Source organism: Ctenopharyngodon idella, chromosome 22, assembly GCF_019924925.1.
Source record: "Ctenopharyngodon idella isolate HZGC_01 chromosome 22, HZGC01, whole genome shotgun sequence".
NCBI classification, from domain to species: domain Eukaryota; kingdom Metazoa; phylum Chordata; class Actinopteri; order Cypriniformes; family Xenocyprididae; genus Ctenopharyngodon; species Ctenopharyngodon idella.
Window position 1 is genome coordinate 17,218,533 of NC_067241.1, and position 22,950 is coordinate 17,241,482.

Consider the following 22,950-nt stretch of genomic DNA (forward strand, 5'->3'; position numbering starts at 1 on the left):
AACACTAACACTGTATATTGTATGAATTGGCTTTCCAAACTCACTCCTGGGGAATATTTTTGTTGCCAAACTATAGCACAGTAAACACACATGCACACAAAGCAGAAACAATGGCTTATGACACGACAGAAGAACATGAATGTAATTTATAGATTTAAATTTTCTTAAAATCAAACAAATGAAATTTATTAATATTATCATGAACTGTATGACATGAGCTGAACAGGACAATTGACAGTTTTGGTTTCTAAACGTCTCTTGAATTTAGTTTCTACAACATGCCATTAATTTTCTTTGATTGGACAACCTTTGACATCAGCCACAAAAGATACGGGAAGTGTTTTCTGATAAGTCTATTTGTTTTACTATCTTAACTGCGCATGATTACACGGCTAGCTGCATGTTCCTGTTTGCATTCATCATTGTTTCTTCCCTGCTGCTCATCACTGTCAGATTAGACCTCTTGCACATTTATCGGTCGTGACCCACCAGTTAAGAAACGCTATTCAAGAACAGACTTTTGTTCCAGATTTTCTCTCGAGAAAAGACCCAAATAATCATGCAATCATAATATTATAGAGTTCCAGAGGAGATCTCAGCAATGTTTTCAGATTTACCAAGATACTCTAGTCTGTAAATCAAAGAGTCAGCAGTATGAACTGACTCATTTCTAATCAAATCCTTCTAAGACCAAATGATCTGAGCTGCTATTAACATTCACTTTATTGCTCTATACTCACTGTATGACAACATAATATTTTGCATTTATCCTACAAGGCATTTTGGGAGAAACATCCGAAACAAAGTTGATTTTGAGTAACATTTGAGTATTTTTATGTCTGACGCACAGTTTGAGCAACAGAAACTAGTAATCTAATAATGTCTTTGGTTTCCTGAATACATGATCTATTAACAAGTTTTGTCTCCCTGATAAACCGCTCATAAATAATTAAACAAAACTAAAAACGCTGTGAAACAGCGACATCTAGTGTACAAATAAGTGATGAGACGCACTATTTTCACCTGCTGGACCAGAAGATCACAGATTCTTTTCACACCAGACAGGAAGAACACACCTAGCAACCACATAGCAAGATACTCAGAAGAAAAATAAGCTGAATATAATATTTCGTGATACATAGCAGCCTATATTAAGATTTATGTTGTGTGGGAGTGTTTGCATGTGTGTTAAGGCAGGTCCAGCATGTTTCTGATCTCCAGCTCTCTCTGTGTCCGTCGGTGAATTTCTCGGATCGCTGCGATGATGACGCGCATCACAGGCTCCGCCTCTTCCTGCGTCCGCACACACACCAGCTGCAGGAAGACTTTGCGGTCAGGCATCGTCCGAAACACCAGCTCGGCCGCGCGCTGCACAAGCCAGGGATGATGCGGCGCCAAAACCTCCACGTACGCGTCGCGGCACAGTTCACCCATGCTCCGCCCCTCGCGCTCCGTCGCCAGCTTCTCCAGCAGCAGCTGTAACCACAGCAACGAGCGATGGAGGCGGAGCAAAGTCCGACTCCCGGAAGGCGTTTGTCTATCGAAGGAGACCACGCCCCTCTGCAGCTCGGCCTCTAGCATGGAGCGCACCGAGCGGTAGGCGTGGTGAGGGGGCGGGGCTACGTGCTGAGCATCTTCGGTCGTAACGATGGCAGATTCTTCCAGTGAGAGCTGTCGGATGAGTGTGATCTTCTCCTCAACTTTATGAGTGAAAAAGCCCACCAGAGGGCCCAGGGACTCCATGAACCTGCACCACAGAACACAACATCAGTGTGAGACAACACATTTATGATAGTTATTGTTACATAAATTTATACACACTATAAACAGTGTTTCTTTAGAGTTTTTGGTCACATTTTAGATTAAGGTCCTTGACTTTTGCCTCAATAAACTGCTAATTACTGCTTATTAGTTAGTAAGGTAGTTGTTAAGTTAGAAGTAGAATATGATCATGCAGAATAAGGCATTAATATGTGCTTTATAAGTACTAATAAACAGCCAATATCCTCGTAATATGCATGCTAATAAGTAAATAGTAAATAGTGAGAATTGGACCCTAAACTAAAGTGTTACTGAGTTTTCAAATAGGACAACAGACAATAAAATGCATATATATAGGATAAACATTAATTTAGTTTGAAAAACAGTATAAAAGACAGAACGATGCTGCTTTAAAGCAACATACTTTGAGGAATATAGTGCACAAAAACTAATTTTCAATTTGGAGACCCGTTTCAAAGAAACAGTTGGAGGCTTTCTGATAACTGAGAGCTGCAAAGGTTATCATTGTTATCCAGTGATCTCATAACGTTGTGTTCAAATGGCATCTGAGGAAAGGCGGACAGTCTTTCTTGCAGTATGGTGGACGCAGATATGATTTTATCAGCCACAGGCACGAGATATAACTTTAGAAAATAAAATCATGGAAACAATGTAATGAAACTAAAACTGCCAGTAGGTGGCAGCACATCATTGTCTTAACAATTGAGTCATTCAGTCAAACAATTCCTTCAAAACGACTCATTTAGTTGCTCGGAGACGTGCAATGGCTTTACTGTGGACTATATTTGCATTCACACTAACAAACGATAACGGTCTGTTTATTCTAAGCTCACGGTTTCAAAGTGTGTACAACATGTTTTTGCTGTTCTTGTTGCAGTTACACAGCTTTAACCAGCAGATGTCCTCGGCATGATATGTTTAGAGTAAATAGCTAGTGTAATCGATCTAATCTAACAGTGAATTTAGCTGATGAAGACAATACAGTGGAATAAAAACAACGCCTATGCTTTTTCACTGCAACTTCAAAGGAAGCAAGACAATGTTGTCGAAAATAGTGCTGGATACCTGAGGTAATTTTATGTTACGGCGTTTGCTAGCACAATGATCTCATCATTAATACTTCTCACCATTTATTTCCCGAGGGTATGATGACCGATTGTTTTCCATATATCCATTTTCTTTGAAGTATCCTTGAAAACTCACTTGTGAAACAGTGGTGGCTTTTTCTGGACCTCGGCGATTAACTTCCCCGCAAAATCGTCCGCCATTTTAAATGCGCGAGCCCTTAAATTAATGGATTCTGATTGGCTGTCAGTGTTTTATCGTTCAAAAGCTGAAAAAAAAAATGTTCTGAAAGCGACATAGTTTATATCGTTATAGCTGTGGTGTGGACAATGCTGTTTTTCTATATTAAATTACGATTTTTAGAACTATATCTTTATCGTTATCTTTATATTTATCATTCTTGGTGTGAACGGGCCTTAAGTCTAAAATGAAAGTCACCTAACATTAACTTTGTTTAATAAACTGTTGTATAAAGTCAATAGGCTATCACATTTGCAATCGTGCTGATATTCGGGAAAACAGCACTCTATATCCTTTTATAAATATTATAAACAAAAACTCATATAGGGACATATTTGCCCCATATATCTTGATTTTTTGGTGGCATTTTTGCCCTAAGCCCCCATTAATTTCCATGATAATGAAGGTCGCTACTGCAAAAACGTTTAATTAAAAAAACAGCATTGAATTGGCACATCTCTAATAGTTACAGCTTTAGGAATATCATACTTGATCAGCTCCTCCCAGCAGAGCAGGTACGGATCCAGCAGCACATCGGAGGCGGGGCCGAGGGCGGAGTTTAAATGCAGGAGGAGGCGGGACACTTGGAACTGCTGTCCAGCACACTCTCCGATGATGTCATTTCCTCCAAGCACATCAGCACCATCAGTAACAGCAGCCCGAACCACCTGGACAGGAAGAGAGTGTCAATCAGCAGTAATAGTTAATGTTAGTGAAGTGAAGTAGTCACTTCTCACCTGTCTGGTTGGTGTGTACACACTTAGACAAGGCCGCCACGACTGCTCACAATTCTGAATTGTTCCTTGAGCTGCAGAGAACAGGAAAAACACACAGTTATTCAAGCACGAGGGGTGTGTGTGTGTGTGTGTGTGTTTGTGTGACGGTGAAAGGTTGCATTTACTCACGCAGCCACAGTGAGCTGAGAAACAGCAGCAGACTCAACGTGACTGCGGTCACAACACACCGGCGCAGACGACATCGCATTCTCATCGCAATAATGTCTCCTCTCGCCGCTGGTTTCTCCTCCGTGTCTCCCTTTGTCTCCAGGGCTAATGCTCCTAATAAACAGAGTAAATCTCAAATCAGCATGACCTTTGAACTGCTGTGCGTGTCACTCAATCAGGCTTGTGTAAAGACCAGGGTTGAGCTGAACTAAAAACACATTCTCAACATGTAAATACCTCAGTTTGAACTGGGGTGACAAACAGGACGCAATTTGAATTTAAGAAAATAGAATTACAATAAGACATTCAAATAAGTGTAGTAGTTTTAGTAATACATTTCATTTGTCAATATGAGTTATCCATAAACATATGGATTACTTCCAGACACCAGGGTTATTATCATTAACCAAAACCATAAAAAACATTTTACATTACTTGAAATAAAATAAACGTAAACTGAAATATAATAAAATATTAAAAACATGAGCTTTTTTCTCATTTTCATTTAGTTAAACTTGAAGTGCTAAAATAACAAACTAAAACTGAAATAAAAAATATAATTTTAAACAAAAAAAACCTTAAATAAACTAAAATGATAATTAAATATATTAATACTGTACATTTAAAATATAAATGACACTACAGTAATGCTAAAAGGAAATTTACATTATATTAATAATCAATTTTTGAAATGCAGAAATCGCAAATATTTTATTATATTTAATAAATAAACCTTGTCTATTTTATAGACCATAGTGACACACTTCTTTTACTAGAACATTTACTTTTTTAATTTTAAACTGTAAATTTTGATTGTTTTGACAGTATTGAATCATGTTAAGAGCATTGTGTCTGAACTGAGAATAAACGGACAAAATTAATCAAAATGTATGATGCAGTTTATTGGTTTCCACATTCTATTTTGGGCTAATGAAATTCCTCCTGTGTGACTGTATTGAACTTCAATTTAGTAAATGCCTCTTCCCATCATTCCAATTCAGTGTTGTGATCAATGCATTTCACATTTATGAATTAAAATGAGACAAAAACACACACACACCTCCTGAGATTTGATTTTTATTTGACATGACATTACACACATTCCTTAAACATCAGATAAACATTCAGAGTGATAAACTGGCTTTCATACTTGCACACAAACATCACAGACGTGTTCACTGAAGAACCAGAGCTGCTCATAATGACATCACCACAGTAGGTGGGGCTTAGCACTGACAGACAGCCAATGACAGAGCAACTTTCTGTACTGGCTTCTGAACAGTCACTGCCATGGCTGGAGTTTTAGTGCAGTTTGGATTGACTCTCTGCCTCCTGTTTCTAAAAAACAATTTAAATATATATATTTTATAAATAACAGTGGAAATATTTTTAGATTATATAAATATAGCATGATACTTTAATATATTGCTCATTTGCTATTGTGTGTGTGTTCAGTTTCTTTGTATTTATTCATGTTCTTTCAGGGGTGGTGTGATTCAGTATTAATAAACTTATGTCCCGTTTAGTGTGTGTCTCACCTGTCGTCCTCGTCCAGAGAACACAGTTTTCAGTCCCTTGTTCGCAGAGACGTGTTTGAGCGTGTGAGGTTGTTTCAGTTCTTTTATTAACTCTGGGCTGCTCAAACCCACTGCAGAAGGAAAACAGACAGACAGAAAGAAAGATGTGATATCTGCAGGAATCACTGTAACTGCATTCATCCAACAAGTTGCATTGTGGGATACAGTATTTGTTGCACATTTTGTAGGTCATCTGATTCTTACACAGCAAAATCTCCAGAGTTAAATCAACTCTGCTCAGAGTACATATGGTCCCTCTCTAAATAGAGTTAAAGGGGTCATGACATGAGAAATCAAATTTTCCTTGAGATTTTGACATATAAGAGGTCATCATACTATAAGAATATCCTGTAAGTTTTAGAGCTGAAAACTTCCTTGGTAGTCCAATAAAAGCTTTAATTGACACCAGACCTATGACGTCAAAGGGCAGCAAGCACCGCCTCTGCAGAATAAGATCAACGCCTACTTCATCCCTGCCTGTTTAGCCCCGCCCAAGAAATTGAGTTGCAATGACGAGATCACTGCTTTCATTCGCTCAACATGTCTGTGATCAGCTACAATGTTCATCTCTGCAACCTTTCATGCCACGATCTAAATACAATGTCATAGATCTAAATGTAATGCAACACTTTTCACGATTAGTTAACCTTGAGAGCTGTAATAGTAAAAACGCGCTAAAAGAGAGAGTAATACTTAAATATTTTCATATGCAAAGATGTCAGCCAATCACAGCAGTGGGCATTTACACTGAAGTCTCACAGCAGACAGGCCCCTTAAAACAGAGCGTTCAAATCAGAGGCTAAAATCAGGGTAGGAAAAATGCCTTTTATTCATGAATTATGATCATTTTGGATGTAAAAAGCATACTAACATTATAAGTGCACCCCAGGAAACATTATAAAACAATAAACCAACGCAGTTCATGACCCCTTTAAAATAACACTAAAGCAGAGTTAAAGTTAATGAGATACTTAAGCAATTATTTAAGTGATGATTGTGCATTAGTGATGAACACCTGCTGTTAACAAGCAGAATCACTGAAGAAGAGAGAAACATAAGAACTACAACTGACTTCAGTCACAGCCTTATTAATTACTTAATTATCTCATTAACTTTAACTCTGATTTAGTGTTATTTTAACACTATTTAGAGAGGGACCATATGTACTCTGAGCAGAGCTGATTTAACTCTGGGGATTTTACTATGTACATACATTAAAAAGTCACAATTATGACAGTCATTTTATGTCATAATTAAGATTGACCAATTTTTTTTTCTTATTTGGCGAAAATGGGCTTCCATAGTTGTATTGGATTCACTCACTCGGCTGTTCAGCAGATGTTGACTGGGAGGGCGTGGCTTTGGTTGGAGTTGTGGGCGGAGTTACATGATCAGTCTGTTATAGACAGAGGCAATCGGATGAAATCACTGGTTATTTCATGTTTTATCAATAAGAGAGTTTCTCTTACCTTACTTTCTTCCATTGCTGGTCAACCATGTAATCACAATTCTGATCGATTCAGAAAGATGGACAGATGACGTGGGTAGGGGTTGCGTTGGCTTTTCTTCACAGCGGTTTCAGCATGAACTACCAAAGCACATAAAACTTAAAAGTACTAAACAGTTCTTTTAGTAGTTACTGTATTTGTATATGCTATCTATATTTGAACCGGTCGCTGTGAGAAACTTGTTTCTCTTGTCTTTCACCGTGATCAGCCTTAAGTCTCAATTCTGCAGCGACATTAATCATTTACTTACTTTATGACTCTAAAGTCCACTGAAAACACCCTGAAAAAAAAAAAAAGTCTGTATTACACAATTCTGAGAAATAAAGCCGAAGCGCGCAGAAACACTTCTTGTGTTCAGTGAGCATCTGGAGCTCAAACTTAAAAAAAAAACACTTTATTTTTAATAGATTATTTCTATAATCATATACACGAAACGTCTAAATAAATGATTCAATATCAAATACATTTTACACCAAAATTAAGTACAATCACATGGTGAAATAAATATTTTCCTCCATGTTATGCTGTCTCCAACAGTTTTAAGTCAATGGTGAAGTGAGAGTTGGGTGTTCAGCTATATTTTTGGGGACAAAACTGAACTAAATCTGACAAAACGTTTCTTTTGGATCATTCTCAAAGGTGCAATGATTCATGAATAAAGTTTTGTAGCTTTGTAGTTTAATACTCATTCTTAGAAACAGTAGAATTCTGTAATATGCCCTCATTTACATATCTAAGATTAATTTCATTATGTGAGATAAAACAGACAATCAAAAGATGAGCATCAAATACACAGTGAATGCAGAGCCTCAGCGTGTCTGTGAGGAGCACGGCAGCAGGTGCAGTGTTAGCGCCCCCTGGCTGTGGAGCTGCAGAAGCTGCACAAACTCCTCTGGCATCGCTATAGGGAAATAATGAGAAGAATATATTAGTGCAGTAAAATGTAAAACTGTTTGCGATACAAACCAGTGTGTTTATAATTAAGTTAATACATTAAAAAAATACGGTAAGAAATACCAGTTTGCAATATCAAGCAGCATAACTGCTAAAAATGACTGGAAGCGAATGATACCGGAAGCCAGACACATTAAATTACAAATGGCCGCGCCCGCTCTTAACTGAAAAAATAAGGTGGATAAGCTTCTTCTGAATTCTTCTTCTCTTAAATTCTTCATCACCTTTCAAAGCTGAGAAAAAATAGTTTGTTCCAACTGTTAACCGTTCTGTTTCAATAGCAACACGATTTAGTGCAATCCAGTAATTGTTTTAGTAGTAGGCTATTACGACTCCCAACAATATAAAAAAACATCTTTGATGCTGAGTGAAACTTTTACCACACTGATCGTTAAAGGCTTCGCTCAAGTGTGAACGATCATGTAAAAACTTGATTCCTTTATGTGCTAAACTCCACACAGATGGCATATGTGCATCTTCGGAGCGTTATGAATCAGCGTGTCGAATCATGATTCGGATCGCGTGTCAAACCGCCAAACTGCTGAAATCACGTGACTTTGGCGCTCCGAACCGCCGATTCGACACGCTGATTCATAACGCTCCGAAGCTTCATGAAGCAGTGTTTTGAAATCGGCCATCACTATGTAAGTCGTTATTTTGTTTTTTTTGGCGCACCAAAAATATTCTCGTCGCTTTATAATATTAATATTGAACCACTGTACTCACATGTACTGATTTAAATATGTTTTTAGTACATTAATGGATATTGAGAGAGGAAATGACATTGCTGGCTATGGAGGCCTCACTGAGCCATTGGATTTCAACAAAAATATCTCAATTTGTGTTCTGAAGATGATTGAAGGTCTTATGGGTGTGGAACGGCATGAGGGTGAGTAACTAATGACAGAATTGTCATTTTTGGGTGAACTAACCCTTTAAAGTGACAGCAAAATGTTAATCAAACAACTAAAAAGACAGAGATAATCACTCACTGCTCTTGACTGAATAACTTTTGTAGCTTTAACAAGGATTAATCTATATTTAATTTATAGGGTGAAGACTATGCTGTGTTATTTTATATTTGATTATTAAATTTCTGTACCTGAACACTGTTAGACCTACCTGAAATTCTTAAAGCCGTGTTTATTTCATTTGTTTAATCTTTGCTCCATTGTATTTATTTGTGCTATTGCTTGTAATTATGTTTATTTGTTCTTATTTTATTACTGTTAACATTTCTTTAATAATGTTTGAACTTTACAGTTAGGCTATACAGTAGTAAAGTCTTTGGCTATAGTAGTTTTGCTGTGGTATTGAAAATTTCACTGGCAGGCCTATCTTATTTTGAATAAAATGTTGCATGGGACAAAACAACAAAAACAACATTTTAATTACATTTTATTATTATTTTTTTTTGTGGTGGTCAAAATAACTGCTGAAATAATTACTTCATGACCACTAAAAAGGTATGTTTTATATAGTATGAATGCAATCTGGACTACATCCGCCACACTGTCATTATCATGTGAATTACCTACGTTGCTTCACTGACATTTACAAATCCTCTCCCGTGGCTTCATGGGATAGTAAACTGTCCATCATGCACACTTCAGAATCTCTCAGTGAAGGTGAAAGTAGTAGGTTATCCGGGGACTTTTTTCCTACTCTTTTAAGAGTATATATGGACATACTTCTTTTGTCACATACTGTTTTTTGGCTACAGTAGGGAAGTATGCGATTTCGGGCCAAAGATTTGCGCTACAGGGTCGTGACGTGTGCATTTGTACAGTGGTTGTCTTGGCATCTGAGAACATTTTAAATCCCAGGTGTTGATTTGTAAAAAAAACCCCAAAAAAAACAAAACAGGTTAAAGTGTTTGCACACTCAGCAGGGATGAATTAGAAACTGTTCCATATTCATGACTGTGGGAGGGGCTATGACATCACTGCAGCGGAGAGTAAGAACTGAGAAAGGTGAAAGTAAATAAAACAGATGAACTGGAAGCTTCTTCAAACAACTTTATTCAAACACACAGAAACTAGCGATCACATCTGACATTCACTCAAAGGTAAGTGTTGTAAATGTCAGAGCTTGTTCAGCAGTTAAAATGACTTAATTTCTGAAATACTATTAGAATATTGTTAATGATATAATTCACCTGGCTGTAAAGTTTGATATTTGCTGTCATGCCGTACAACTAAAAGACTTCAAAAACAAAGTACTGTGCTTGAATTGCAGACAAAATAAACAAAGCTGCGTTTCCACCGCAGTAGCTTTCCCCAGAAACAAGGGACTTTGGGATGTTACCTGCTGTGCTTCGACCGCAGGGACCAGGTCAAAAAGAAGTTCCAGGTAAAAATTCCCCCCTCAGAAAGTCCCTGCTCGCGAGGTAGTACTTTTTCAAAGTTTAGGAACTTTCAGGGGTGGGATTTGGGCGCTGAACATGCCGACTGATTGACTCCATGCAGGACAGAAATTAATAGTACTTTGTATTTAATTTTGCAAAGTACCTTTCAAGTACTTTGATTTTGATATAAACAGTGGTAACTAGTTTAACTTCCCAGGTGAAAAAAAAGTACACTTCTACAGTATAATGTACCTATTTTCGCGCACTAATTTTGTACTTAATATACTAAAAATTCTTCTTTAGTACTTCTTGAGATAATTTTAAGAACATCTAAGTGTACTCAACTGTGCTATTTTGAGACAGCATGAAATATGAAAATGTGCTTTTAATATACTATCTCTGTATTAACTAAATACATTTTTTAAATACAGAGATAGTATATTAAAAGTACATTTTAGTTCATATTTCATGGTGTACTTTTTTTCACCTGGGTTATTATAATAAATTATATTTAGCAGACATACTGTATTTTTTCAACTCCAAACATAGAATTATCTTATATTGTAACCTTGATGGGTGTATGTATGAGATAAAACATGAGCAGGGATATGAACATGCATTTATTTGAATTTCAGGTTTTAGGGGAAATGCACAAGCTACCCCACTGGTTAGACCAGTTTACAAGACTAAATGATAAGAATTTATTTGTTGTGCCATCATACCTGTGGTTGCATGGGGTTCTTAATTAGTTGTTGAAGAACTGAATTGGAAAGTACCACAAGACTGCACACAGTCCATGAGCTGTGGATGTCAAAAGCAGTAGACAGTTACAATGAAATACAGTTGAGCTCGAAAGTTTAGATACCCCTTGTTTTAACAAAATAACAAGGATCCTAAAAATTGTTATTTTTTTATTCAGTACTGTCCTAAATAAGCTATTACAGATGTTTACATAAAGTCCACAAGACAAAAAAATTAAATAAATAAAAAATAGCTGAATTTATAAAAATGACCCAGTTCAAAAGTTTGCATACCCTTGATTCTGTGTGTGGTTACCTGGATGATCCACGACTGTTTGTTTGTTTGTTTTTGTGGTGGTTGTTCTTGAGTCCCTTGTTTGTCCTGAGCAGTTAAACTGACCATGTTCTTCAGAAAAATCCTCCAGGTCCTGCAATTTATTTGGTTTTCCAGCATCTTCTGCATATTTGACCCCTTTCCAACAGTGACTGAATGATTTTGAGATCCGTCTTTTCACATTGAGGAAAACTGAGGGACTCAAACACAACTATTAAAAAAGGTTCAAACATTCACTGATGCTCCAGAAGGAAACACGATGCATTAAGAGTCAGGGGTGAAAACTAGAAGATTTGCAAGTTTTTCTTATTTTGTTTAAAGATAATATTTTTTCATTTAGTACTGCCCTTTTTGATGCTTACATGTTTCCCAGAAGACAAAAAAGTAATATTTATTCCGTTCATCCAATTCAAAAGTTTTCACCCCCCGGCTCTTAATGCATCATGTTTCCTTCTGGAGCATCAGTGAATGTTTGAACCTTTTTTAATAGTTGTGTTTGAGTCTCTCAGTTGTCCTCAGTGTGAAAAGATGGACCTCAAAATCATACACTCACTGCTGGAAAGGGTTCAAATATGCAGAAGATGCTGGAAAACCAAATAATCTGCAGGACATGGAGGGTTTTTCTGAAGAACAGAGCTCAGTTTAACTGCTCAGAGCAAACAAGAGACTCATGAACAACCATCACAAAACATAAAAACAGTCATGGATCATCCAGGTAATGACACGGTATTAAGAATCAAGGGTATGTAAACTTTTGAACTTTGTCATTTTTATAAATTCAGCTATTTTTTTGTCTTGTGGACTTTATGTAAACATCTGTTATGTGAAATAGCTTATTCAGGACAGTACTAAATAAACAATAACATGCAATTTTTATGATCCTTCTTATATTGTCAAAACGATTAACATTTTTGCAGATTCTGCAAGGGGCATGTAAACTTTTGCGCTCAACTGTATGTGTGACTTACATGTGACTATGTCAGAATATACAGCTACTTTTGAAGGGCTGTCAGTGGAGAAGTACTTTATTTAAGTCTACCAGTATTATCGAAATTGCTCTCTTCAGCGATATAGATGAAATATTGTCATTGTTTTGTCAGTCATGGCATCCTTCAGTGGTCCAGCACTAAATGAGGAGCTCCAGTGCTCCATCTGTCTGGAAGTGTTCACTGATCCAGTCACCACTCCATGTGGACACAACTTCTGCAGAACCTGCCTGAGCGAGTGCTGGTCAAACACACAGACCTGCTTCTGTCCATTATGTAAAGAAAGATTCAGCAAAAGACCTGACCTCAAGATTAATACAACACTCAGAGAGGTTACGCAACACTTTAAGAAGAAGCTCCAGGAGAAAATCCAGGAAAATCCAGGAGAATCTGAGGTGTTCTGTGACTTCTGTGGTGAAAGAAAGCAGAAAGCTGTGAAGTCCTGCCTGACATGTCAAAGCTCTTACTGTGACGATCATCTGGAGCCTCATCTCAGAGTCCCACGTCTGAAGAAACACACACTGATCAATGCTGTGGAAAATCTGGAGGATTATATATGCCAGAAACACGAGAGACCTCTGGAGATGTTCTGCAGAGATGATCAGACGTGTGTTTGTCTGTCCTGCACTGAAGGAGAACACAGGACTCACAACACTGTTCCTATAGAGGAGGAGAGTCGAGAGAAGAAGGTAAAGAGTTACAGACAAAACTACAATTTTGAGTTCACGGGGTCTTTAAACAGTTTTCAAAATCAATATTCAATCAAGACTTTTTTGTCAGAAGATGGAAAACTAAATGTGTGTGTTCCCTTTCAGTCAGTCACATTCGACGTTACGTCAGACTGACGAATGGGGTCTTGCCTGAGAGCCCAATCACCTTCGAGTGGTACAAAAAGAGCCAATGGTACACAAAGTACCTTGGTCTGCGGAATTTGCATTGCATGCTCCGCCCCGCTCTGTGGGTATATAAACAGTAGCGCGAGCATTCTCGCATTTAAGCTTTTGCTTCAGAGCCGAGCGTTGTTGTGCTCTGCAATCATCTTTGAGTCTCTTCGAGTCAAGCCTCTTCAGATACGAGTGTTGGCGTAATGGTGCATTCAGCGGGAATCGCAACTAAAAGAACCTTTTCTTCCTGCCTGCTTCACAAGCTGCAGATCATTATCATGGTCTTGCATGCAGTGCTGCGATATCCCCTGTGTGCTTCAGCACTCCTGAGAGAGTGAATTTCTCTAAAAGAGCAGACGGGTGTGTCTTTATAAAGACGTCATTCTCCCCGTATGGTTCGTTTCCTATCCTCACTGACGGCCACGTTTGCCGTCTCACATGCCTTTTTGTGGGTGTTTCATGCTTTCACATGAAAGCATGATCACGTCGGCATGCTGGCTGTCTCACCTTTCTCATAATGGCTGAGCTTCTCAGCGTGTTGCGTGCATCAAATTTGAAATGAGCTCATTTTGTGCATAAAATTGTAAAATTTCTCAGTTTAAACATTTGTTATGTTATCTATGCTCTATTGTGAATAAAATATTGGCTCATGTAATTTGAAAGTCTTTTAGTTTTCATTTTATTCAAATTTAAAAAATGTCCCAACATTTCCAGAATTCGGGTTGTACTTCTATAATTCAAATCATCTAAATTGTTAGGCTGCATAAATTAGGTCAGCCGGAACTGGGAACACTTCCCATAACACCTGATGTACTTGCTACATCATAAGAAAAATGGCGTCTACGCTAATATTAGTCTCTCTCTGTTTATCCCGAAGTTTCCAGTAGTCTGCCAGATCCAGGCCGTATCCAGATGAGATGAAGGACCTGCGCCTAGACACGACCACAACACAGCCCTTAAGTGTCAACTAAATTATCCCTTGCGAAGGCCTCCTTTCCTTTCCCTATGTATAGATAAAATGTTATCAAAATGATTCCAGTTTGCATGGATCCGCAGAACCTACTAATAATTCTGTATTATGCAGGCCAGACAAGTACTTTGGTGATGTCACTTTGTAAAGAAAGACTAAGCATATGCGCACATTCACATTCAAACGCGCATACCTATAAACTAAACATGTAAATGAATGGCAAGAACGCATTAAATGTCTTATGTTTTCAGTTAAGAAGGTGTCATTTAAGTGGCCCCTAAGTTAATAATTAACGATTCCTCAGACCAAGTGATTTAATCAAAAACTTACTTTAGCTCTTTTAACTTTTTCCTAGAGCTGCTGTAAAGCCAACGCAATCTCTGTCCATTAATTTTCCTATTATCAATGTGAAGCTGCTTTGAAACAATCTGTTTTGTAAAGAGCGCTTTATAAATGAAGATGACTTGACTTGATGCTGTGCCTTCCATGTCAGGGCTGTCTATTCCACTTCGCTGCCCCATGGCAGGTGTAGTTCCTCTGACCCTGCTGGTTTGGTTCCTGGGGGTCTGGCTAGAGCTTCCCAGCCCATCCCGCTGGCTCATCCAAACAATCAGGCTCGGCTATTTCAGGGTGTTCGCATCACGATAGCGGGCAAGGATGCCCCCGTCATGTGAGTAGAGGTCACAGCCCTACTGGCGAAGGGTGCGATCGAGCCGACATGAAGTACGGGTTTTACGGCCCCTACTTCATTGTACCCAAGAAAAGAGGTGGGTTACGACCGATTCTGGACCTGTGTGCCTTGTACTGAGCCTTACACAGGCTTCTGTTTAAGATGTTAACACCCAAACGCATTTTCTAATGTGTTCGTCCCATGGATTGGTTTGCAGTGAACGACCTGAAGGATGCATACATTCATGCCTCCATTCTCCCTCGACACAGACCATTTCTATGCTTTGATTTCGAGGGGCAGGCATATCAGTACATGGTTCTCCCATTCGGGCTGTCCCTGTCTCCCTGTGTCATCACGAAGGTCACAGAGGCAGCTCTTGCTCCACTCGAGAGCAGGGTGTTTGGCCGCGGGGCCTGCGCAAGTGTCGGACAGACATTGTGCAAGATCAGGGAGGACGAGGAGCAGGCCCTCATGGTTGCACCCTATTGGCCTGGCTGGACCTGGTTCTCCGAACTGGTACTCCTTGCGACAGCCAGTCCCTGGCCAATTCCTCTGAGAAGGACCTTCTTTCTCAGAGAGGGGCACCCTCTGGCACCCGCATCCCGATCTTTGGAACCTACACGTGTGGGTTCCGAACGGGCGTAGAAGGTTTCAGTACTTTGCCACCTCAGGTGGTAACTACTATCACTTCAGCTAGGGCCTTGTCTACCAGACACGCCTATGCTTTGAAGTGGAACCTCTTCATCACTTAGTGTTCTTCTCATCAAGCAGACCCCTGGAAATGCCCGATCGGGTCTGTGCTCTCCTTCCTTCAAAAGGGTTGGAACGAAGGCTGTCTCCTTCCACCCTCAAGGTCTATGTGGCTGCCATTTCAGCTCACCATGACTTAATTGATACTAAGCCAGTAGGGAAGCACGACCTGATCTTCAGGTTCTTGAAAAGGACCTAGGAGGCCTAATCCACCTCGCCCTCAGCAGATACCCTCTTGGGACCTTGCAGTCAAGTCAAGTCACCTTTATTTATATAGCGCTTTTTACAATGTAGATTGTGTCAAAGCAGCTTTACATTGATAACTGGTACATTGTTTGGCTGCACAGCAGCTCTTAAAGAATAGTGTCAATGCAGGCAGATCAAAGCACTGTTGAATATCAAATGTCAAGTCAAGTGTCCCCAACTAAGCAAGCCAGAGGCGACAGCGGCAAGGAACCCAAACTCCATCAGGTGACATCAGGTGGCAGACAAGTGGCAAATTGGTGTTAAAATGGAGAAAAAAACCTTGGGAGAAACCAGGCTTAGTCGGGGTGCCAGTTCTCCTCTGGCCAACAGTGCTTTGTTACAATTCAGGTTGCTATCATAAGTCCAATAGGATCGCAACATTAAAAGTATTTATTTCAGTTCCATCCAATTGAGGATCGTATTCATCACGCCGGTATGGACGGTTGTTGAGGAACTGTGTCGTGGCTGTCGTGTCGATGAGGCCTTCACAGGGGATGATCTAGTTGACTCAATCTCTGCTGATACTTCAGGGCTGCGTTGTGGTCGTGTCAAGGTGCAGGTCCTTGGTCTCACCTGGATACGGCCCGGATCCGGTTGACTACGGTGAACCTCGGGATAAACAGAAAGACTAATATTAGCGTAGATGCCATTCTTCTTCTGATGTAACGAGTACATCAGGTGTTATAGGAAGAGTTCCCGGTTCCGGCTGACCTAATTTATGCAGCCTAATAATCCTTTAACGGATTTTGAAATATAAATTGGTTATGTGTATGCCAGGTTAAAGAGATGCATTTTTAGTCTAGATTTAAACTGACAGAGTGTGTCTGCTTCCCGAACAATGCTAGGAAGATTGTTCCAGAGTTTAGGTGCCAAATAGGAGAAGGATCTACCACCTGCAGTTGATTTTGATATTCTAGGTATTATCAGCTGGCATGAATTCTGAGATCGCAATAGACGTGAAGGACTATAATGAATTAGGAGCTCGCTCAGGTACTGGGGAGCTAAACCATTTAGTGCTTTGTAAGTAATTAGCAAGATTTTAAAATCTATACGATGTTTAACAGGAAGCCAATGCAGTGTTGACAGAACTGGGCTAATATGGTCATACTTCCTGGTTCTAGTAAGAACTCTAGCTGCTGCATTTTGTACGAGCTGTAGTTTATTTATCAGGCGAGCAGAACAACCACCCAGTAGAGCGTTACAGTAATCTAGCCTTGAGGTCATGAACGCATGAACTAACTGTTCTGCATTTTTCATTGAGAGCATATGTCGTAGTTTAGATATATTTTTAAGATGGAAGAATGCGGTTTTACAGATGCTAGTAACATGGCCTTCAAATGAAAGATTGGTATCAAAGTGGTCTTATCTGCACTGCAGAGAATACCCTTTGAGCCACTGCACTCAGTGGAGCTAAAGTTCCTCTCTTAGAAGATGGCGCTCCTGACTGCATTGGCGTCCATTAAGAGGGTCAGGGACCTGCAGGCATTTTCAGTTGAAGTGTGCCTGGAATTAGGGCCGGCGAACTCTCACGTAACCCTAAGACCCCAACCTGGATATGTGCCCAAAGTTCCCACCACTCCTTCAGGGATCAGTGGTGAACTTGCAAGCGCTGCCCTTGGAGGAGGCAGACCCAGCCCTAGCACTGCTCTGTCCAGTACGTGCTCTCCACGCTTACGTAGTTAGAACTCAGTGCTTTAGGACCTCAGACCAGCTCTCTGTCTGTTATGGAGGTCAGCAGAAGGGAATGGCAGTCTCCAAGCAGAGGTTGTCCCACTGGATAGTGGATGCTATAGCCTTGGCTTACCAGGCTCAAGATCTGCCATGCCCCCTAGGGGAGAAGGCTCACTTGACCAGGAGTGTTGCCTCCTCTTGGGCGCTGGCTCATGGCACCTTGAATGAACAGACATTTGTAGAGCTGTGGGCTAGGTGACACCTAACACATTTGTAAGATTCTATAATCTCTGTGTAGAGCCTGTGTCCTCCCGTATACTCACCCCAAGTGGCCAGTAAGTAGGACCTCCTTCGGTAGCATGTGTCTTTCCCTTTCCCAAGACTTTCCATATGTATTACCGCCTATGCTGGTTCATATGTGTCCTTGTAAGACCTCCCTACAGGTAGGCAGCGTGCTTAGCATATTTGCTTGTTTAGCCTGCTTTTGCTTGTTTAGCCATATTTAATGTTTAGCCTAGCCCTTCGCTCATACTGGCCTCATGAAAGGGAGCTGTGGCTTGCGCAGGACACTGGAAGACAGCCATTGTGGCGTTTTGGATAGGGACCCCATTCGTCAGTAGTTCTGACGTAACATCGAAGTGACTGACTGAAAGGGAACACACCGTCTCGGCTCCTCAGTGAAAAACTTGAATGCGACAATGCAAGCGCTGCTCCTTATATACCCACAGAGCGGGGCGGAGCTCACAATGCAAATTCCGCAGACCAAGGTACTTTGTGGCTCGTTGGCTCGTTTTGTACCATTCAAAGGTGATTGGGCTCTGACGTAACGTCTCTGTTCCCTCCTTCAGGGAACGAGGGTTACATACGTAACCAAGATGTTCTTCTCTGTATGTAGAATCAGCTTGTTCAGACACAGACAGACGTGCAGCAGATGATCCAGGACAGAAAGAAAAAGATTCAAGAGATCCAGCACTCAGTAGAGCTGAGAAAAGTAAGTACAAGTTAAAAAATGTAAAATTGATAATGCATTATAGTATTTCAATCTGCTTAATAAAGGTTCTAAATTAAATGGATAAAACTTAATTGATTAATCTGCTAATTGATCTCATTTATCAGATAAACACAGAGAAAGAGAAGTCATCAGTGTTGAGCTCTTCATTGATCTGATCCGCTCCTTTAAGCGATGTCAGTCTGAGCTGCTGAAGAAGATGGAGGAACAGCAGAAAGCAGCAGAGAAACAGGCTGAAGATCTCATTAAAGAGCTGCAGCAGGAAATCAGTGAGCTGGAGAAGAGAAACACTGAGGTGGAGCAGCTCTCACACACTGACAATCATCTCCATGTCATACAGGTCTGTGAACATCTGTCTCATCAGTCATCATGTACAACATTACAGGACAAACACTGTTCCCAAACCTGATGAGCTGCTGTAAGAGATTGAAAGACAAAGGTTCTAACTTTTTTATATCATGCTTTAGAAATCATACAGAAAAGAAAGAAGCAGTAATAAAATTACAATAGGTAAATGACTTAAGGTAAGATGCTATAGACAAAACATTGTTCCCTTTTGAGTGGAACTCCACGCTGCGTTATGACGTTTGATGCTGTGGCATGAAGCACATGTGGGAAATGCCCATCTTGATTGGCAACGACTTGGTCATGTGACACAGCTTAAGTGCATCACCAAGACCATAATCACTACATCATTAGGGATGACAAGCTCGATCTCTGTATCATGTGTTTAGGAGTGGAGCATACTTGATCAGCTCTTCAAACCTTTGCTATGTAGAGAAAAGGGATCTTGGGAACCATGCTGGAGGCATGTTGTTACCTGAAGTCGGTAAAAACAGATGCCACCCTGTCAGGCTGGGAAGCGATTTTGGATGATCGTGCAGCCCAGGGAATATTGGTAGTGGCTCTGTTCTGGCCAGCTCGGATATCTCTCCTGGAAGGCTCTCCGTGGGAGATTCCGACCAGGAAGGACCTTCTCTCCTAGGCTCAGGGTCATAATATTCCATCCTCGCCCCTGAAGGTTACTAAAGGTCTCTCAACTTAGATTGAGACCATTTAGAATGCTAGAGCTCTCTCTACTAGGAAATTGTATGCTTTAAAATGGCGTCTCTTTGAGTCATGGTGTGTACCGCACCAACTTAAACCGTTTTGCTGCCTCGTTGGTCCAGTGTTGGAGTTTTTACAAGAACGCCTGTCAGATGGTCTATCTCCTTCCATGCTTATGGTGTATGTGGCAGCCATATCAGCATGCCACAATCACATAGATGGGGTTTCTGTGGGGAGGCATCCCCTTATATCCTGTTTTCTTCGTGTTTGTAATATGGAAAATATTTGCAATTCTTCAAGTAATCAATCAACTACGAGAAGTATGGTGATATATACTTTAGATATTTTCAGCGTTGGGTGTAACGCGTTACTAAGTACCGCATTACTGTAATTAAATCTACTGAAAAAGTAAAGTAAGGGATTACTGTTTATTTTTTGGTAATTTAATTAGTTACTTATAATGTACTTGTGTTACATACTGTAAATTAGTTCAACAGTTCTGTATAAATCAATATTGAATTTAAAATCTAAATTTGTCGTCTAAAGGTAAAAGTGAACATTGCCTCTTTAAAATCGTTAGCTGTAGTGCAGTTGCGCACGAGTTCGCAACTTCAACCACTTGGCTGTGTAGTTGCTGTCTGAAGATGCCGGCAGAAGTGAGTGGCTGTTTTGCAGAATGGAAATATTCCAGTTACTTCACTTTTGACACAGGTAGGCAAGAACATTACGGTAAAATGTAAGCTATGTCCTAGGTAGAAAAAACTACTCGCGCTCTCTTTCAGAGACGGTCTTCAGTCAGTGCGCTCTCAACCAAAGCGCACACACATAGCCGCCTCTCGCGAGTGTCAGATTTTTGCAGTTTATTACACATAAACGTTCAAATACACACAGTTATGTCAAAATGCCCGTCTTGGCGTATATTCGCATTGGTTATGTGAATGTGAACAGCATGTGTAACAGCATATTATCTCCGTCCATTAGGTCTTAGTGACAGCAGCCTTTAAAACATGCTACTGTCTACAGTTGCCTGTCTGTATTAAATGATAATCAAACAACCAAAGAAAAGCTTTAATAAGGATTAATCTATATTTAATTCATACAGTTATGACTATGCATTGTTATTTTATATTTGATTATTCAATTTCTGTGGTATTTTTACTTAACCTACTACTATTAGACCTAGCTGAAAAAATATATAACATTGTTTTATTTGTATCTTTAAATATTTTTACCGTGGTATCGACTTTGGTGTCGAGTATTGTGCACTTTTTGTGGTACTGGTACCGACTACTAGATTTTTGGTATCGTGACATCCCTATTTGTTACTAAACAATTTTAAGTATTATAGTATGTTCTAATAAAGCTAAAATGTTTTAAAAAGCTATAAAAGGCTAAACTATTCCATGTTTGACTCATATTTAAATTATTGAAAGATTTTCTATTTTCTATCCGGTTATGGTTTATAGGGATTTTAAGAAGTAATTAGTAATGAGTTGAATTACTTACTGAGTAATTAAATTACTTTTCAGACAGAGTAATTAGAAAAGTATTTTAAATACAACATTGATGATATAATTAGTAATTAATTAATTTTTTGAAGTAACTTACACAACACTGGATATTTTACCCTATTCACCTAGGGTGTCTTGCCTCAACTGTGTAAAACGTATTGAATTAACTTGTTTAAAAAAATACAAAAATAACATATTCTCTCTCTTTCTGTAGATGTACTCATCCCTGTGCAGTCATCCACACACCAAGAACTGGAGTGAGATCGGGATTGACTCTGATGTGAATGTGTACACGCTGCATAGAGCTCTGACACAAATGAAGAAAACTCATAAAGCTCTAAATAAAAAACTTAGTCAAACTGGTATGTGAATATCCAGTACAGTTTAAAAAAAAACAATTTTTGCCATTGTATCTCTTCTAATATAATTACTGTTTTTACTGCAAAGGCAAAAATCTTGGAATCTCCACTAATATGGAAGGGCTTAATGAAATACATGCTATTCCAAAAAAGAAATATGAATTTATATACAATTATTAATTACACGTTAAGTTATTCAGTCATTCAAACTGATGAAAACTGATGGGAAAAGATTATATGTACAAGGATTTCTTATTCTGTGGCTCCCCTGTTAGTATTACATCCTTCATCTGAGAGTTGAAATGTCTGATAATTTACAGTTTGCTATTAGCCTTCTGAGCATCAGAAATTTAAGAAATTTAGCATTTTACTTCAGAATGACTGTATCTCTATATATACAAATTTTTGAGAAGTTTGCACTTTGTCCACATACGATACAGGCGTATATGACATAGTCATAATGGGGCCAGACTTTTGTTGCCTCAAGATTCTAAAGGTTTGTTTTTACAGTGAATAGAGATTTTAGATGTAAAATCATTTATCTGAAATATTCTTATACAGTATTCATCACATTGTATTGTCATCTGTGTCCACAGGTTTTGGGTGTGTACAGAAGTATGCAGGTACAGTGTGATTGACACCATTTTCTCCAATAAACTTACAATAATTTATAATCCATTTTATAAGCATAAGAAAATGTTTGTTCTGATTGATAATGTCTGATCTCTCACAGTGAATGTGACTCTGGATCCTGATACAGCAAATCCATATCTCATTCAGTCTGATGATGGAAAACAAGTCAGTCATGGAGACATTAAGCAGGACGTCCCAGAAAACCCAAAGAGATTTGATGACATTTGTGTACTTGCAAACGAGGGATTCAGTTCAGGGAGATTTTACTATGAGGTGCAGGTGACGGGAAAGACTCGGTGGAGTTTAGGAGTGGTCAGAGAATCCATTAACAGGAAGGGGGACATTAGCCCAAGTCCTGATGATGGAATCTGGTCTTTGATATTGATTAATCAGAGTCAGTATATAGCTTGTGATAATCCAGTGGTCTCTTTCCCTCAGAGAGAGGCACTTGAGAAGGTGAGAGTGTTTGTGGATTATGAGGAGGGTCTGGTCTCTTTTTATGACGTGAGCTCCAGATCTCATATCTACACTTTCACTGGTCAAACTTTCACTGAGAAACTCTATCCATATTTTAGCCCAGGCTTTAATGATAAAGGTAAAAACTCAAACCCACTGATCATCACACCTGTCAACTGAAACGAACATGAAATATGAAAAGATTAACTATGCATGTGCTGTTTCCCACGTTGTCATGTCACGTACAAAATATGTAATTTCAATGAT

General features: G+C 39.3%; 1 protein-coding gene, 1 long non-coding RNA gene and 1 pseudogene across 3 annotated transcripts in view; 1 reads left to right on the top strand and 2 right to left on the bottom strand.

The window, feature by feature from the left end:
* Nucleotides 1-131: 131 nt before the first annotated feature.
* gltpd2a (glycolipid transfer protein domain containing 2a) lies at nucleotides 132-7,380 on the bottom strand. Of its 2 annotated transcripts, none has more exons than XM_051880028.1 (7): nucleotides 7,083-7,380; nucleotides 6,932-7,004; nucleotides 5,570-5,679; nucleotides 3,993-5,369; nucleotides 3,825-3,895; nucleotides 3,577-3,755; nucleotides 132-1,747 (listed from the first exon to the last, which is right to left on the bottom strand). In XM_051880028.1, exons 4-7 carry the CDS (start codon nucleotides 4,075-4,077, stop codon nucleotides 1,189-1,191), a joined length of 894 nt encoding a protein of 297 aa, XP_051735988.1. In that variant the 5' UTR covers nucleotides 4,078-5,369; nucleotides 5,570-5,679; nucleotides 6,932-7,004; nucleotides 7,083-7,380; the 3' UTR covers nucleotides 132-1,188. The 2 variants fall into 2 exon arrangements, with proteins under 2 accessions (XP_051735988.1, XP_051735987.1); XM_051880027.1 differs by having other exon boundaries at nucleotides 7,078-7,374.
* A 1,889-nt stretch (nucleotides 7,381-9,269) lies between these two features.
* LOC127504874 (zinc finger protein RFP-like) lies at nucleotides 9,270-22,875 on the top strand (annotated as a pseudogene).
* The window catches only part of LOC127504892 (uncharacterized), a 72,565-nt gene continuing 62,203 nt past the window's right edge, over nucleotides 12,589-22,950 (bottom strand). Inside the window, exon 3 of the long non-coding RNA XR_007927507.1 lies at nucleotides 12,589-12,703. This is a non-coding gene — a long non-coding RNA (uncharacterized LOC127504892). The remainder of the gene's footprint in view (nucleotides 12,704-22,950) is intronic.

Coding starts and splice junctions, on each gene's coding strand:
- gltpd2a (XM_051880028.1), bottom strand. CDS start 4,077: ATGAGAATGCGATGTCGTCTGCGCCGGTGTGTTGTGACCGCAGTCACG. Junction 3,896..3,992: donor TCTCAGCTCACTGTGGCTGC/GTGAGTAAATGC, acceptor TGTTCTCTGCAG/CTCAAGGAACAATTCAGAAT. Junction 1,748..3,576: donor TGCTGGGAGGAGCTGATCAA/GTATGATATTCC, acceptor TCTGTGGTGCAG/GTTCATGGAGTCCCTGGGCC.